At 43.8% G+C, this 14,557-nt stretch overlaps 1 protein-coding gene across 2 annotated transcripts in view; it reads right to left on the bottom strand.

The window, feature by feature from the left end:
- Positions 1-1,325: 1,325 nt before the first annotated feature.
- Positions 1,326-14,557, bottom strand: part of LOC144615266 (uncharacterized) — a 50,204-nt gene continuing 36,972 nt past the window's right edge. The window contains exons 7-15 of one of the 2 annotated variants that reach the window (XM_081794911.1): positions 13,398-13,516; positions 11,087-11,364; positions 10,619-10,819; positions 9,380-10,447; positions 8,893-8,997; positions 4,663-4,712; positions 3,073-3,127; positions 2,851-2,993; positions 1,326-2,749 (exon numbers count right to left, since the gene is read on the bottom strand). In XM_081794911.1, coding sequence (XP_081651037.1) covers positions 2,647-2,749; positions 2,851-2,993; positions 3,073-3,127; positions 4,663-4,712; positions 8,893-8,997; positions 9,380-10,447; positions 10,619-10,819; positions 11,087-11,364; positions 13,398-13,516 — 2,122 coding nt within the window. In that variant the 3' untranslated portion in view covers positions 1,326-2,646. The remainder of the gene's footprint in view (positions 2,750-2,850; positions 2,994-3,072; positions 3,128-4,662; positions 4,713-8,892; positions 8,998-9,379; positions 10,448-10,618; positions 10,820-11,086; positions 11,365-13,397; positions 13,517-14,557) is intronic. The other variant, XM_081794910.1, reaches the window with a different exon arrangement.

Below are 14,557 nucleotides of genomic sequence, written 5' to 3'. Positions count from 1 at the left end.
CCTCTCTCTCAAAAATAAACATAAAAAAAATTAAAAGAAATACGGCAAGGTAGCATTTGAGACTGATAAGTATTGTGCAAATTTGAGGTCGTGTTATAGAAACAACATTTTCTAAGCTTCACTTTATGAACCACATTTGAGCTAATGGAAATATTCCAAAATAGGAGAATGGAGTTGCCTGGAATCCCGGCCCACACTTCGGGAAGCCCAACTATGCACAGATGGGTCTTCTTGGTTTCTCGTCAGCTCTGTCTCTGTGTCCACCTCTCTTCTTCAAAAAGTCACCACCGGCCCCCGCTCCACCCAGCTCATGAAGGAGTTTGAGCTGGCATGAGGAGTTTCTGCCCTTGTGACCTAAGAGTGACTAAAGGGCCTAGTACTGCGCCTGGCTCAAAGCAGGTGCTCAACAAACAGTAGCGGCCACCATCCTCATCGTTATAATTATTGATTCTTTGATGGTAACCATGGCTTAGACGTCTCTGTACCCCTGCACCCTGCAGCAGGGCAGTATAACCGTCAGCAGGCTTTGGAGTTAACAGGCCTGGATTAAACCCCTACCTGGCAGTTTTGGATTTGCGGCCTTGGGCACCTGAACAGGGTACCTACATCCTTTAAGCCCTGTCCCCTTATCTGCCAGATGGGGATAATAAAGTATGTTTTCACGGACTGTTGGGCTAAATTAAGACTGCAAAACACCCAACCCAGGCCTTGACACCAAGTAAGCAAATAGTAAACTAGGTGCTGCTGCCGCTTCCGATTACTGTTACTCTCTAGTCTTGTGCTTTCAACACAGTTATTTGTTGGCTCACTGACGTCACCACACAGAGACAGACACTTGGTGGCCGTTCTCACTAAAACGCTGGGGGAACGGGAGCAGGCACCAGGAGAACAGGTGTCCTTGCCCAGCAGCAGCAAACTAATAAAGCCGAAGAGGCACTGATGGGCCAATCACCCCGCTTGGAACCGTTCCTACCAACCCTGCCAAACCTGCTGGGCTGTGCCCCAGTCCTACTGTCCCCTCGGGGGACTCTGTTGGTGGCCAGCGGTTGGTGCCATATTCCATCACCTATCGCTAAGCCACCAGCATTTATTTGGGGGCATTTAAAGAGATTGTCAGGGGCGCCTGGGCGGCTCAGTCGGTTAAGCATCCGACTCTTGACTTCAGCTCAGGCTGTGATCTCACGGTCGTAAGATCGAGTCCCTCGCATCGGGTTCCACACTGAGCACACAGCCCGCTTGGGACTCTTTCTCTCCCTCTCTCTCTGCCCCTCCCCCCTTGCTCTCTTTCAAAATAAACAGACATTAAGAAAAGAGATTATCAAACCTTGTTAATTCAGGATTTCTTTTATTCACTACTGTATTTTGACTCTGACGTCCTTTTTCTAAAACCTGTCATTCATGTACTCAGAAAGCATAGATGACTTCATTATTTTTAATGTTTATCTATTTTTGAGAGACAGTGTGTGAGCTGGGGGGAGGGACAGAGAGAAAGGGAGACAGAGGATCTGAAGTGGGCTCTGTGCTGACAGCAGAGAGCCCAATGCAGGGCTCAAACTCCCACACCATGAGGTCATGACCTGAGCCAAAGTCGGATGCTCACTGGACTGAGCCACCCAGGCACCCCGACTCCTCCCAACATCCTAAATGTGACTGGTTAACGCCCTCCTCTGCAGAAGTGGAGGGATGTTTGCGTCTTCTGCACGTTGTGCTGCATTATCTCTTGGAATCGTGCAGCCCTGATCTGAGCTGGGTAGGAAAGCAGTGGTAGGTGTGGTGCTGGGCTGAACTGGAGAGAGCCCAGCCGCACGCATCCGACCCTCAGTGGGGTCAGCAGAGGCTAGTGGGGTACAGGTGAACAGTAAGTGCCCCCACCAATAAGTGTTCTGAAATAAAGGCCTGAGCAGGGCAGTCCTGGGTAATTACTGCTCTCACACATTCTTTACTCTAACCCTCCAGCATCTCCCTGCTAGCTCTCTGAGGGTGGGGACTTTTTTTTTTTTTTTTTTTTAAAGAAAACAAACAAAAAAACCCAATGGGAATTATCTACTAGCTTGTAAGGTTGAGGAACACCCTACTTCCAACTACACATTTTGTGTCTGAGTTTGAGCTCTTGGGAAGAAAGACAGGCCTCAGCCCTACAGTGGAGGTCGGCTCAGCGATCCAAATATTCTGGCAACCCCAAAGACCTCACAGAGGGGCCAGAGAGAGATGATCCTCTATGGGCAGGGGGTCAAGCGCGTTGTGAATAACTGGTATTTGGTGAGCCAGGGGAGAGAGCACCAGAATAGGCTGTTAATTAACTTAATAGTCTAAGCCCCTTGAAGATACGTTTTCCAGTTTCCAGAGACTGACCGTATCAGGGAAATGACGGAAAGACGCCCCGTTCACCCTACTTTGCCCATACTGTGTCTTGTGGAAATACTGGCTACCACGAGGGACTCTGGCTTCAGTCCTGCTTCTCTCGCCTGTGGCCCCTGTTGTCTGTAGATAAATATTTAACCGTTTACGTTTTAATTCCTTACCACGTGGCTAGAATTGGTTATGGATTTATACATTTTAATATGAGAAAAAAAGTATTTTACAAGCAATGCTGAGAAGCCAGTATCGGAAAGTAAACTTTGTAGGTGGCCTGAGGCAGGACGGCGTTCACTCTGTGACAATCTCACGTGCTGTCTCACTCTCGTCACCCAGCTCTTCAGTAGTGGAATCTGTGGTCCGAGTCTTCTCTGCTGTGGCTTTGCCAGCCTCCCTGGGAAAAGGAGGAGAATGCCAAGGCTTTGACTCTCGAAAGGAACAATTCAACTCTTCATAATTTCCTCATTTTAGAGAAAATCTTCCCCAATCACGTACCCTAGTTCCATGTTGAAAATCTCATCTTCATCAGAAGAATCCTTGTCGTGTAGCTTCTGTGCCATGTTTTTCTTGCGTGTGGCATTGAGAGGTCTGTACATGTCCCTAAGCCAAAGTGGCCGCCTTCTCCAGAAAAAGCCCTTCTAGAAACCAGAAAGGACAACGTTAGGTCTGTTTCCCCTGCCTTCTCCAGCCACGGTACTTTATCCTCCTCAGATTTACCTGATTGTCACTTTCCTCTGAGCATCTCTTACGCAGCAGAGATCCAAAGAAGCCCCTGGAAGGAAACACACACACAGACAATTGGTGATTCGTACCATTTTCCGTGCCTCTCACAATGTATTTCTCCAGTCTTATTAGCAAGCAAAATCAACACAGACCTGGGATCTCAGAAATAATTCCATACATGCTGGGCTTTCAGAATTTTCCTGTGTCTGTCCATAATGGCCCCACAGTGTCCCTGGGAGACCTTTGTATGTAACTTGACATGAAGTATAGGCAGGATTTTCACCCTGCTCACCTTCTGGCCCTTGGCCAAGTGCCCTTGTGCAGTCAACAAACTGGGTGACCACACGGCAGAAGCACCTAACTCTCTCCAGAAGCATTTTACATCAGTCCCCGCCAGGCTTAGCCTCACAGGCATCATTTGCTGGTGGGTGGGGAGGTGTTTCTATTTTCCTAGCTGCTTTACCTTACAAGATGAATCGCACCGAGTGAATGCCTGAGTCCAACCAGCAGTTATCTAGCTCACTGACTTTCACACTGCAGGCAGATGAGTGAGTGAGTCGTGAAATCACCTGAAAACACACGGCTAGCGCTAAAACACAAAATACTCTTTTTGAATACAAACGGAATAGGGGATACCTGGGTGGCTCAGTCAGGTGAGCAGCCCAAGTCTCGATTTTGCCTCAAGTGATGATCTCACAGATTGTGACATTGAGCCCTGTGTCTGGCTCTGTGCTGATAGTGTAGAACCTGCTTGGGATTCTCTCTCTCTCTCTCTCTCTCTCTGCTCCACCCTCCCCCCCAAATAAATAATAAACTTAAAAAAAACAGAACAGAAAGAATCAAGAGTGTATGGTAAGTTTGTTTTAGAAGGTACTTATGTCTATACGGTATGTGTGCACTGAGTTGTGACATAAAATGCAGTTCACAGCCCAAGAACAGTGTAGTCAGAGACGTGCCCAACTGGAAAGGAACCATCTTCTTTCTGGTTCTAGTGGTACTAGTGATACAACCGTCCGGCAAGACATCTTCCTTTTCTCCTTCTCCATCTCATTATTATAAAAGGAAGAGATAAATGATTATCTAAGGTCTCTCCCAGTTCAAATTCTATTGGGTCTGGATAAAGGGAATGGAGAGCGGGGCCTCGAAAACCAGAAGGAGGAAGAAGGAAGTTTTCCCCCTACTTTACGGGGGGGACTCATGTATTCTACCCTCCATCATGCTTGAAGACTAGCGCCTTCACCCCACGACTTTTGGCCCTCCCTATCCCTTCTCCAGAGCCTCTGAGAAGGTCTGTGGCCAGGCCTGATGCCCACCGCCAGCGGGAACGGGTCTGAACATTTCCACCCCCATCCCCCCACGATCTTTCTTTAAAGGTCTAGTGAGCAGGTGCTCTGTGCCAGTCCCATTCTAACTCGGGTTTGGCTGGGCAGCTAACTTTGCTGGATCCAGGCAAAGCATTAGGCCAAATATGTATTCTTTCTGCCTTTGGTGATTTCCTGGCTGTAAGACAAGGGGATTGAAATAGATGAGTTTGAAAATCTAGTTCTAAAATTCTACTTTAACGATTGCCAGACTAATATTTACCTTGAGCTTCCTTCTTTACCTTCCTTGGCTGCTGTTCTATGAGAATAAATCTGTTTTGGAAGAAAACATGATCACAGTTACCCATCACAATAACCACTCCCTCCACATCTTTATTCATTCCTTTGCATTTTAGGTCTTATCTACCCAGTGAGATGATAACTTTTCCTAGGACAGGAATTTGTTGAATAGTCCTTTGACTCTTCAATAACACCTAACTCGTGTGCAGCTGGTAATACATTTTACTGACTGCCTCAGATAACATTCAACAGGTAATTCCTAATAAAAATTCTTGGGAGGAGGAAAAGAAAAGTGTCTACCAGAAACCTAAACAGCAGCACTGTTTTAAAATCAAGGACAAGAGTAGGATGTCTGTTATCACTGCTGCTATTCATTGGTGTTGAGGGGGTCCTAACTGATGCACTGGGAAAAAATGGAGTCGTGGAAAGGAAGAACTAAGATGTATTTGCATACGAAATTACAGACAAACTAAAAGGCCCAAGAGAATCAACTAAAATTTTATTGGAAGAAACATGAGAATTCAGCAAGATGGCTAGATATATATAAAATCAAGAGATCAACATGTAAACCTCAATGACTTTCCTATGTTCCATAAACAATTAATCAAAAAACGGAAGAATTATCCCATTTACAATTATCAGTAAAAAGGCATAAAGTACCTAGGAATAAACTTAGCAAAGAATGGGTAAGACCTATGAGATGAAAACACTAAAGCTCTTCTGAAGGACATTAAGAAGAAACAAATACGTGATCTGAGACACCTTTTTCCTGGAATAGTGTAAAGATGTCAGTTCCCTTCAAATTAACCTACAAATTCGAGGCAATCCCATTCAAATCCCAAGACAGTTTTTTAAACAAAAACTGGCCAGCTGACATTTGGTAGAGAAAATGTGCAAGCATAGCTACAAAATGGATGAAAAAGAAGATCACAGAGCAGACGTTAAAATACGTTCTTACAGAGCAACTGCAGTTAAGTATGTAGCGTGATACTGATACAGGAAAAGAAAACCAGGTTGATAGAATAGAGTCCAGATAACACTAGTATTTTGGATCCATGAAGAAAGAATGAACCATTCAATAAAAGATTTTAAAGTAACTGGATCTTTATGCAAGGGAAAAAAGTTAGATCCCCTACCTCGACCGTACCAAAACACCAAACAGATTCCATACAGATTAAAAATAAATAAATCACAACAAATATTATAAGAGTACAGAAGAAAATATCAGAGACTATTTTTATACCATGAGGCGAAAAGGCCTTGTTAACGAGACCCATGTCCCATAAGCCATGAGGCAGATATGGTGACGGACTGTCCACACCTCCTGTTCATCGTAGTCCTTGCCCCCTTGATCCCCTGGATTGTTTGTCCTCTTCCTGTTGATTTATAAAACTCTCTTCATATGAAATATATTAATCCTTTCAAGGGCTTTCACTGAATTTCAATGTTTCAAATATTTGTCAGTGTTTTTATCGTGAAGGAGACGGAACAGTGGGATAGGAGCACAGGCTGACTGCAGGCACAGCTGGGTTCTGCTTTGGATTTTGCCACAGTGGCCTTAAGCTGATCCCCTTCTATGTAGGAAAGAAGGATGGTGATATCATCCTCACAGGACTGTGGGGATTAAATCAGATGTCTGGTTTATTCCAAGCAGAAATCAGACAAGACGATCAAATCTATCAAATGTTTCTGCATGTGGTATCAGGTCACAAAGCTTTTTCTCACCACAAGATTATAAAAGTATTGATTCTATTTTCTTCTAGTACTTTGATGGGTTCTTGTTTCTCTTTTTTTACATGTACTGAAATATGTTTTTTTAAGGTGAGAAATAGGGATCTGTTGTTATTTTCCTCCCAAATAATTAAGCAGTTGTTCTATTACCATTTATTTATTTTCTTCCACTGATTTGAATACTAAAAGGTAACATTTCAATGTTTATTTATTTATTTTTGAGAGCGACAGAGAGAGAGAGTAAGAGTGAGAGAGGGGCAAAGAGAGAGAGACACACACACAGAATCCAGAGCAGGCTCCAGGTTCTGAGCTGTCAGCACAGAGCCCAACACAGGGCTCGAACTCCTGAACCATGAAATTATGACCTGAGCCAAAGTAGGACGCTTAACCAACTGAGCCACCCAGGCGCCTCTAAAAGGTAACATTTTAAAAGTCCTCATCACCCACGGATCTGTCTATTGCTGGACTCTGTAGGCTACTTCACATAAATATTACGTTGCATTATTCCTCATTGTGAAATTGACACAATGCCTCATCTCTTCCTTTGAACATCATTATTGTCCACTACAGGAAAAAAACTGCATGGTCTCTGACCTCAAAAAGTGTATCATCTAAGTAGGGAGAGGAAATAATGAAACCACATAAAAAAATATAAACACAAGGTTAAACCACATAGGAATTTAAAACAGCAATAGGAGTTTATAGAACTTCCCAAAAGCAAAAGGCTGCAGGCCACCTCAAGATGCAGAGTACTGACTGGACAATGGCCAATGATTTCTCTTCCCAGAGGTCATGGTAAGTTGACCCCATGCTAGTTCCTAGGCTCTTAGGCTGAGAAATCAGACTCTGATCTCATCAAGAGAGAACACACTTCTTTCTGCATGGAGGCAATATCACCTTACCAATGTCACAGGATTGATCAAAATCAGAATGTCAGGTCATGACTTGACAATAAGGAAAACATCCATTCCACAGATAGGGCATCTGTGTCCACATGATTGGGCATCACCTCCTGTGGAGACAGGCCTCTGTGGCACACTGAAGTATAATCAGAAGGCTATTTGGTGAGAAGAGAAGTGGAAGAAAAGTAATTAGCTGAATCCAGTGTTTCATGGAAAGGACGGAGGTAGCTAGATCCATCCATCTGCCCCGCGGGCACAGCCCGGCTGGTGGGCCTGACTCTCATCTGCTGCCTGAGGTGCCATCTCTACTCTTAGGCAAGGCTAGGTGGGCACTGCCCATGTTGGTCTCTTCCTCACCATTTCTATGCTTTTACTACTGACCAACCCTCCAGAAGACAGACATGTTTCTCCTTAGCAGTTAATACATCCAGTCAGGTTTTACTCAAGTCTGATAGACCAGGAAGCCTTACATATCTCTGCTCTGATCCATGACCTTGATATTTCTCTCTTGAGGAGCTGCCTTTTAACAAACTGTTTAGCATATTTTTGTTATCAGGGGAGGGGAATGCGTCACTGTAGACCCTAAGAAATGGTGACAATCTCACAGAAGGACTAGGTCCAGGAGTATTACAGTATTCGGGGAAGGCTTTGTGAAGAAAGATGAACTCGAGTTGGCTTTTGAAGGCTCACGGGACTTCCACCAGCAGAGTGAAATAAAGGAATTTCAAGTGGGCAAAGTCACCAACAAAAGTAGGAATGGGCATGGTCTGACTAGGGGATGGTGAGGGGCTGTTTTGGCTGAAATGGAGGGTTGCCATGACAGATGGCAATATATATATATCTATATATATATATATATATAGATAGATAGATAGATATAGATATAGATATATAATAAGCATATGTATATTTGAATAAATATATTGAATATATATTCAATTCATACATAATTGAATAAAAGGTAAACAGGCAAGCTCCAGGAATAGGCAACTGTAATTATGACACGCTCTGAGTAGCCTGATGCAGGATTTTAGCTGCAGGGTTTTAACTGAACCTGTTTACACAATGCCTTGCGAAGTGGGGGAGAGAGCTGTAGGCACATCTAATTAATCAACAAGATGACACTTTTATCTCTAAGCCATGCCCTTTCTTCCAAGATGACTGATAGCTCCATGAAGGTGAAGACTATTTCTCTCTCATCATTTTAGCCAACGAGGAAAGAAATCAGTGGTAGTAGGAGGATGACTGGTGAGTGCATCGAATCGACATCATTTTTTTGAGTTGAAGAAATTTTACTATCATGTCAACTGTGGCCTTCTTAGACCTAATGTCTCAGAACAAGCTAATGGCTTGTTATCTTGGTTACAATCCACAGATGTCTCCCGGCAGTGGGGTTCCTTTTAAAATCCCTGGAATATACTTTGCAATAAAAGGACAAAGCATATCTCAGTCCTCCAGACTGAAGAGGGATATCAAGTCGTGATAGGTGGGAAAGTGGCTTTGATTTTCAGTTTGTGGGTTCTGAATCTATTATAAAGAAGGAATATAGTCTGGGAATCTGAACTAATTGTTGTCCTTACCTCAATGAGACAGAACACTATGATCAAAATCATCACTACTACAGTCACAGATATTGCCAAGATGAGTTTGTTGTTATAGCCATAGCCTGGAACTTCTTTTGTGAGCTAAAAAAAAGGGAAAGAACAATTTTTTTAGAAAACAGAGATAGGATGAAAGTTAACTATTCTTTAACGACTCTAAAACCCCATTCTTTCCGATGAATCGCTTATAGGTTCTTAAGGAATATACCAAATCTAATGTGATATGTAATCTTAATCATTAGCATTTTCTTCAAGACTTGATGTATCTTGTATGTTAGGTCCTCTTTTTGTCTCCTCTGGGAACAGCGGCACTGTTTCCTAAATGAGCAAAGTGGCAGATCACTGCCTTAGCCAAAATTATGTGGCCAAGACAAGACCCGGACTAGGAGCCCCTGGTCCTTGTGCTTGGGTCCATGTCCTAAACCACCTAAATGTCGAGACCCCACATTTGGGGATTTATCCTCACCTCCCTTGACTCCTGCCCTCTCTGTTCACTCTGGACTTCTGTGCTCTCATTGATATAATTCTCATTTTTCCATTGGTCCGTATCCCACTCTGCCTTGGACACCTTTACTTCTTGCTGCTCGCTGAGAAGCTTCATCAGGAGGCCTGTTCTGGAGATGAGCTTGGCACAGGCCAGCTGCACCTGGGTCTCAGAGCAGTCCATTTTCAAAGTCCGGATAACATGAGAAATGAGCCTTCTCACGTCATTGCTGGGGATGAGGGACTGTAGCTGCTGGTTTAACTGAATTTCAAACAGATCACCTGGGGACGAGAGCTTTGACACAGTGAAGCCTGTGGCTTTTGGGGGCAAGCCAGTGCCCGCATTGTGGTATTCCCGTTGTGTATCATTGGTTTGTTTAATGGTCGGCATAGAGTTGTCTGCAGTAACAGTAGAATTAGCAGTGGAAAGATTCTTACGGTCTGTGAATTCAGGGAGGGTTTGTTCTGGCACAGTAGTGTTTCCTGTAGAAATATTTTCTTCAGAAACATTTTGGGCAGTAGTGTTCTCTACAGTAGTGTTTTCTCTGTAAGTTCCTGAAGGAGCAAATAATTCTGGAAAAGGATTTTTCTGAGGACTCAGTTCTCCCGGAGATGAAAAATCCTCTCGTGAAGGGGAATTTATGAGGCTCCTGACTGCAGAGGATGGAGGCCTCTTTGCAAGCAGCTGTCTATTACTGAGTGAACTTTCCTTTCTGGACTTTCGATTCAGTTTGGCCTTGGGTGTTCTGTGGACCACACGGGAGCGACTTTTATGAAAGTGGTGTGTCTTTCTGGGGAGTGAGGCTGGTCTGAAAGGCTTCATATTTCTAACTCTAGCATTTGCATCTTCTAAAACAAAAATGGTGTACGTTAAGTCTTTTGATTCTTTTTTCACGTCAGGTGGGGATTTTGGAGCGGGGGTGGCAGAAGGCCTGCCCAAAGAGTATTGCTTCAGGAAAGAAGAGACCGCTGCCTTGTGCTCATCTACGAACGAAGGCTCTGTATTGAAGGAGCTTCCCACTAATTTGCTGGGCCTGTGCGCCACGGGAAGCTCCCCTGGGGATGGTCTCCTGAGCCTTCTTTCCTTGGGAGCGGGGGTGGCAGAAGGCCTGTCCAAAAAGTATTGCTTCATGAGAGAAGAGACCGCTGCCTTGTGCTCATCTATGAACGAAGGCTCTGTATTGAAGGAGCTTCCCACTGATTTGCTGGGCCTGTGCGCCACGGGAAGCTCCCCCGGGGATGGTGTCCTGAGCCTTCTTTCCTTGGCCATGTTCTCCACAGATGGCTGGGCGCTCTGTTTCCTCTGGATGTTCTGACGTCTCAGTTCTTTTAAGTGCCTTTTCCGTATGCCCTTTGGGCCCTTGATGACCTTGTTCACTCTCAGGAACTTTTTCCCCACACTCTCAACCTCGTCTAGGCTCTTCTCCTGCGGTTGGGCAGTTTCCAATTTCTTTGGAAAGATTTGACGTTTAAACTTGGGACCTAAAAGGCTGGAATGTATAAGCATGGCCATTTTTTCTTTCTTTTTCACGTCATCAATTTTTTCCTGAATTTCTGCATCTACCAAATTTTCCAGAAAGTAGAGTTTTCTCAGTTTATTCTTGTAAGTTGAATTGTTGGATCCAGGTTTAAGAGAAGGGTCCCCTGTGTCGTTCATCGAGTGACCCACGGGCTTGTCTCCCTCTTGCACATTTGAAAACAGAAGTTTAATGAACGGTAACAGCGTCGATTCTACGTCTTCTAGATTGCCCTCCGAGAAATAAGGCAATATGTAATTCAGTGCACTAATGACATCACTTTCGTCATTGAAGTCTAGCTGCTCGTTCATAAAGGCTGACAAACTGACACGATCTATGTCTGAGGACGCCTTCTCTGGCTCAATAGTCAGCTCCGTGCTGGCGCTCTTCTTTCGAGCTGTCAATACCTTCATGAATGATCCCTCTGCCTTCCTTAGGTATACTTCCTGATCTGTCGAAGAAGAAGAAGAGATGAGTTCTGATAATGGAAGACTGACAGCACAGCTCTTTGTCAATGCACAGTCATACGTCCCAGTCAAGCAAATTAAGAATCAGCAAATACTCGAGCGCCATTTAGAGAGGAGACGAACTCAAACTTGGACCCACGATTGGCAACAACAAAAGGACAAAAAGATGTGTTTTGAAAAAGTAGCTATTTCCTCAGAACATTCCACAGTGTGAATAAGTATATTTAGAGTTATTCCATTGGTCCCTAAGGGCCGATTGCCCAGGCCTCAAGAAAAGCCAAGGCCGGAAGATACTCGGCTAAACTGTGTGCAGCTCTAGTGCGACTCCTGGCATTCACATACCCCACCCTGTCCTGCTTCGGGGGCAGAGGGAGCGCGAGTCTTCCTCCTTCTACGTCTTCAGTGGGCTTGAGTTCTTGCTACCATCACATATGCACGGGACAACACCCGTCACCAGCAGGCCCTCATCTGGACACGCCCTCTCCGCCCACCCACCAATTCCTTCGCTTGGTCCCTGCTCCCATATATCGCACCTCCCGTAACATAAGCTCTAGACAGAAAAAACTAAACACAAGACCCGCTAAGTCCACCCTGGTTCTTTGCTTAAATTTGGGCAGAGATGTGGGGTATAGGTTAAGAGATTTTCCAGCTATGAGAGAGATGCCACTGTGGGGCATTCAAAAAAATCAACGGAATGATACTTGAGGTTTTAAAATGCAGAAGGGATAAAGAAACTTTGGTCAAATGCCTACTTTGCTTTCATTTCCTTTCATTTCCAGATTTCTAGCTTTACTGAGAGAACCATCCAGAGCTTCCAACTACATGAAGGTCAAGCGTACAGCTTGTGTACACTGAACAGCACTGTGCAGCTGGGTTTTTCCAGAAGAATTAAAAGTATTTTTAGTGGTGCTGGTGAGAATCGGAGGAGGAGGTGATAAAGGTCACGAGAGAGGAGGAGCAGCGGGCTGGCGGAGCGCCCAAAACGGGAGAGGAGACTCGAGTGCTAGGCTAAGGCACCTCTGATCTCATTTTTCCTCGCCTGTCAAAGGAGATAAAAAAAAAAAATGCCTATTCTGCCCACCTCTAAGGGAGAAGGGAGTAAGATAATTGGTAAAACATTGTTTTGGAAAACAAGCAACACCACTTATAGAAGTAGCAAAGTGTAATTTATGCTGTGCCCTAGACCATTGACAGGGACCCATATTCAAGCTATCCAGGTGCAAAAGCACATTTTGGAAGTCACCAAGTTAGTGCCAATAAAACCTAAGAACAGAAAAATACCTAAAAGCACCTGTGTTTTGGATAGAAAAGCTTAAGATTCAGAACAAGAGTTGGACAGCCCAAGAATAGAAGAGCCCTCTCATCTGTTAGAACGGTTGGGTAGCAGCTTCTGGTTAGGGCACAGAAACACAGAGGCTCCAAATAAAACTTTTTCAGAAATCAGCATCACTTGTACTCTTACACACTTATAAAAACAACAAAATAAACAAAAAGGTATCTCCACCTGTCCTATAAGACAAAGGGCACCTGAGACCTAACGCACGTAAAATCAGCTTATAAGCTGTGATGCACTATGTGAACAGGTTTTCATTTGGGGGTGGGTAGTTGACTTAATAATGTAACTGAGAATCTGACTTTTAACAAAGGAATAGTTCTTAGAAATTTAGGGATCTGAACTCTGAATGAGTAAAAATAATGCAATGACATCATTAGTTTAAAAATTTACCATTGTTAGGGTGCCTGGGTGGCCCAGTCAGTTAAGCATCCGACTTTGGCTCAGGTCATGATATCACAGTTCAGCCCCGCATGGGGCTTGCTGCTGTCAGTGTAGAGCCTGCTTCGGATTCTCTGTCCCCCTCACTCACTCTCTGCCCCCTCCCAGCTCACGCACGTGCATGCTCTCTCTCTCAAAAATGAATAAACATTAAAAAAAATTATCATTGTTGATTAAAAATAAAAGTTAAACCACAAATAAAATAAAAATTTACAAATTTATCATCAGGCAATTAGGACTTACCACAACGTGTGCCATTTGTCAGACATGCACTGTCACAATGTAGCTTGACTGTCTTACAGACAACCTCAATAGTATTTTTAAATTGGCAGAGACAGCAGGCCATACGGCTAGGTAAAATCCTATAAATGGAAACACAGACAATTAAATTAGTGGTAAAGGAGTTACTCGAGCAGGTAGAAGAGGCGGGCCAAAGTCATCACAGGGCTGTGCAAAAAGGAATTCTTGAGGCACATGGCCTGGATGGTTGGGTAGGGACCAGTTGGCCAACTGCTGCTCTTGAATATTATAAATACACAGATAGAAGGACAGAGGTGCCCAACGGAAAGGTAAGGATGACATGGGGTATGGTACCCTTAGAATGAGATAGAGATTAGAACTGGGTGACACTGATCAGTAGTTTAATACACAGGTAACTCCTTCCAAGCCAAAAGTCTCACTTCGGGTTGAGAGCACACAGAAAGAGGGTAGACTTCTAAGAGTTTGAATAAATCTGAAATATGGCCCATACTGAGGATAAAAAGCAATCAACTTTGGCTCAGGTCATAATCTCGTGGTTCATGGGTTTGAGCCCCACATCAGGCTCTGTGCTGAGAGCTCGGAGTCTGGAACCTGCTTCAGATTTAACTTCCTCTCTCTCTACCCCTTCCCTGATCACTCTCTGTGTCTTAAAAATAAACAAATGTTAAATTTTTTTTTTAAAAAAGCAATCAATCAAAAACTAATCCATAATCTACACAAATGCTACAATTAGCAGACAAGGGCATTTAAAAAAGTTATTATAACAGTATTTCATATATGGAAAAAACCCCATGCCTCTCCTTAACTCAATGAATTGTGCAACAACTTCAAGTGGCCTAATATATGTATACTTAGAGTCCACGAAGGAGAGGAGATATAAAAAAAATTTGAAAAACTAATAGCCCCCACATTTCCAAATAAGTAAACCCTATAAACTCACAAATCCAGCAAGGTCAATGAAATCTGAGCACAACATGGATTAAACTACATGTTTAGTTTAATCCATTAAACACGGATAAAACTACACCACGGCACATGATAATCAAACTGGTCAAAGCCAGCGATAAAGAGCAAATCTTAAAAGCAGCCAAAGGAACAAAACCACACATGACACACAGAGCAACAAAGATATAACAATGACA

Source organism: Panthera onca, assembly GCF_046562875.1.
Source record: "Panthera onca isolate mPanOnc1 chromosome E1 unlocalized genomic scaffold, mPanOnc1 haplotype 2 h2.Chr16_ul_9, whole genome shotgun sequence".
NCBI classification, from domain to species: Eukaryota; Metazoa; Chordata; class Mammalia; order Carnivora; family Felidae; genus Panthera; species Panthera onca.
This window is presented reverse-complemented; position numbering and strand designations above follow the sequence as displayed.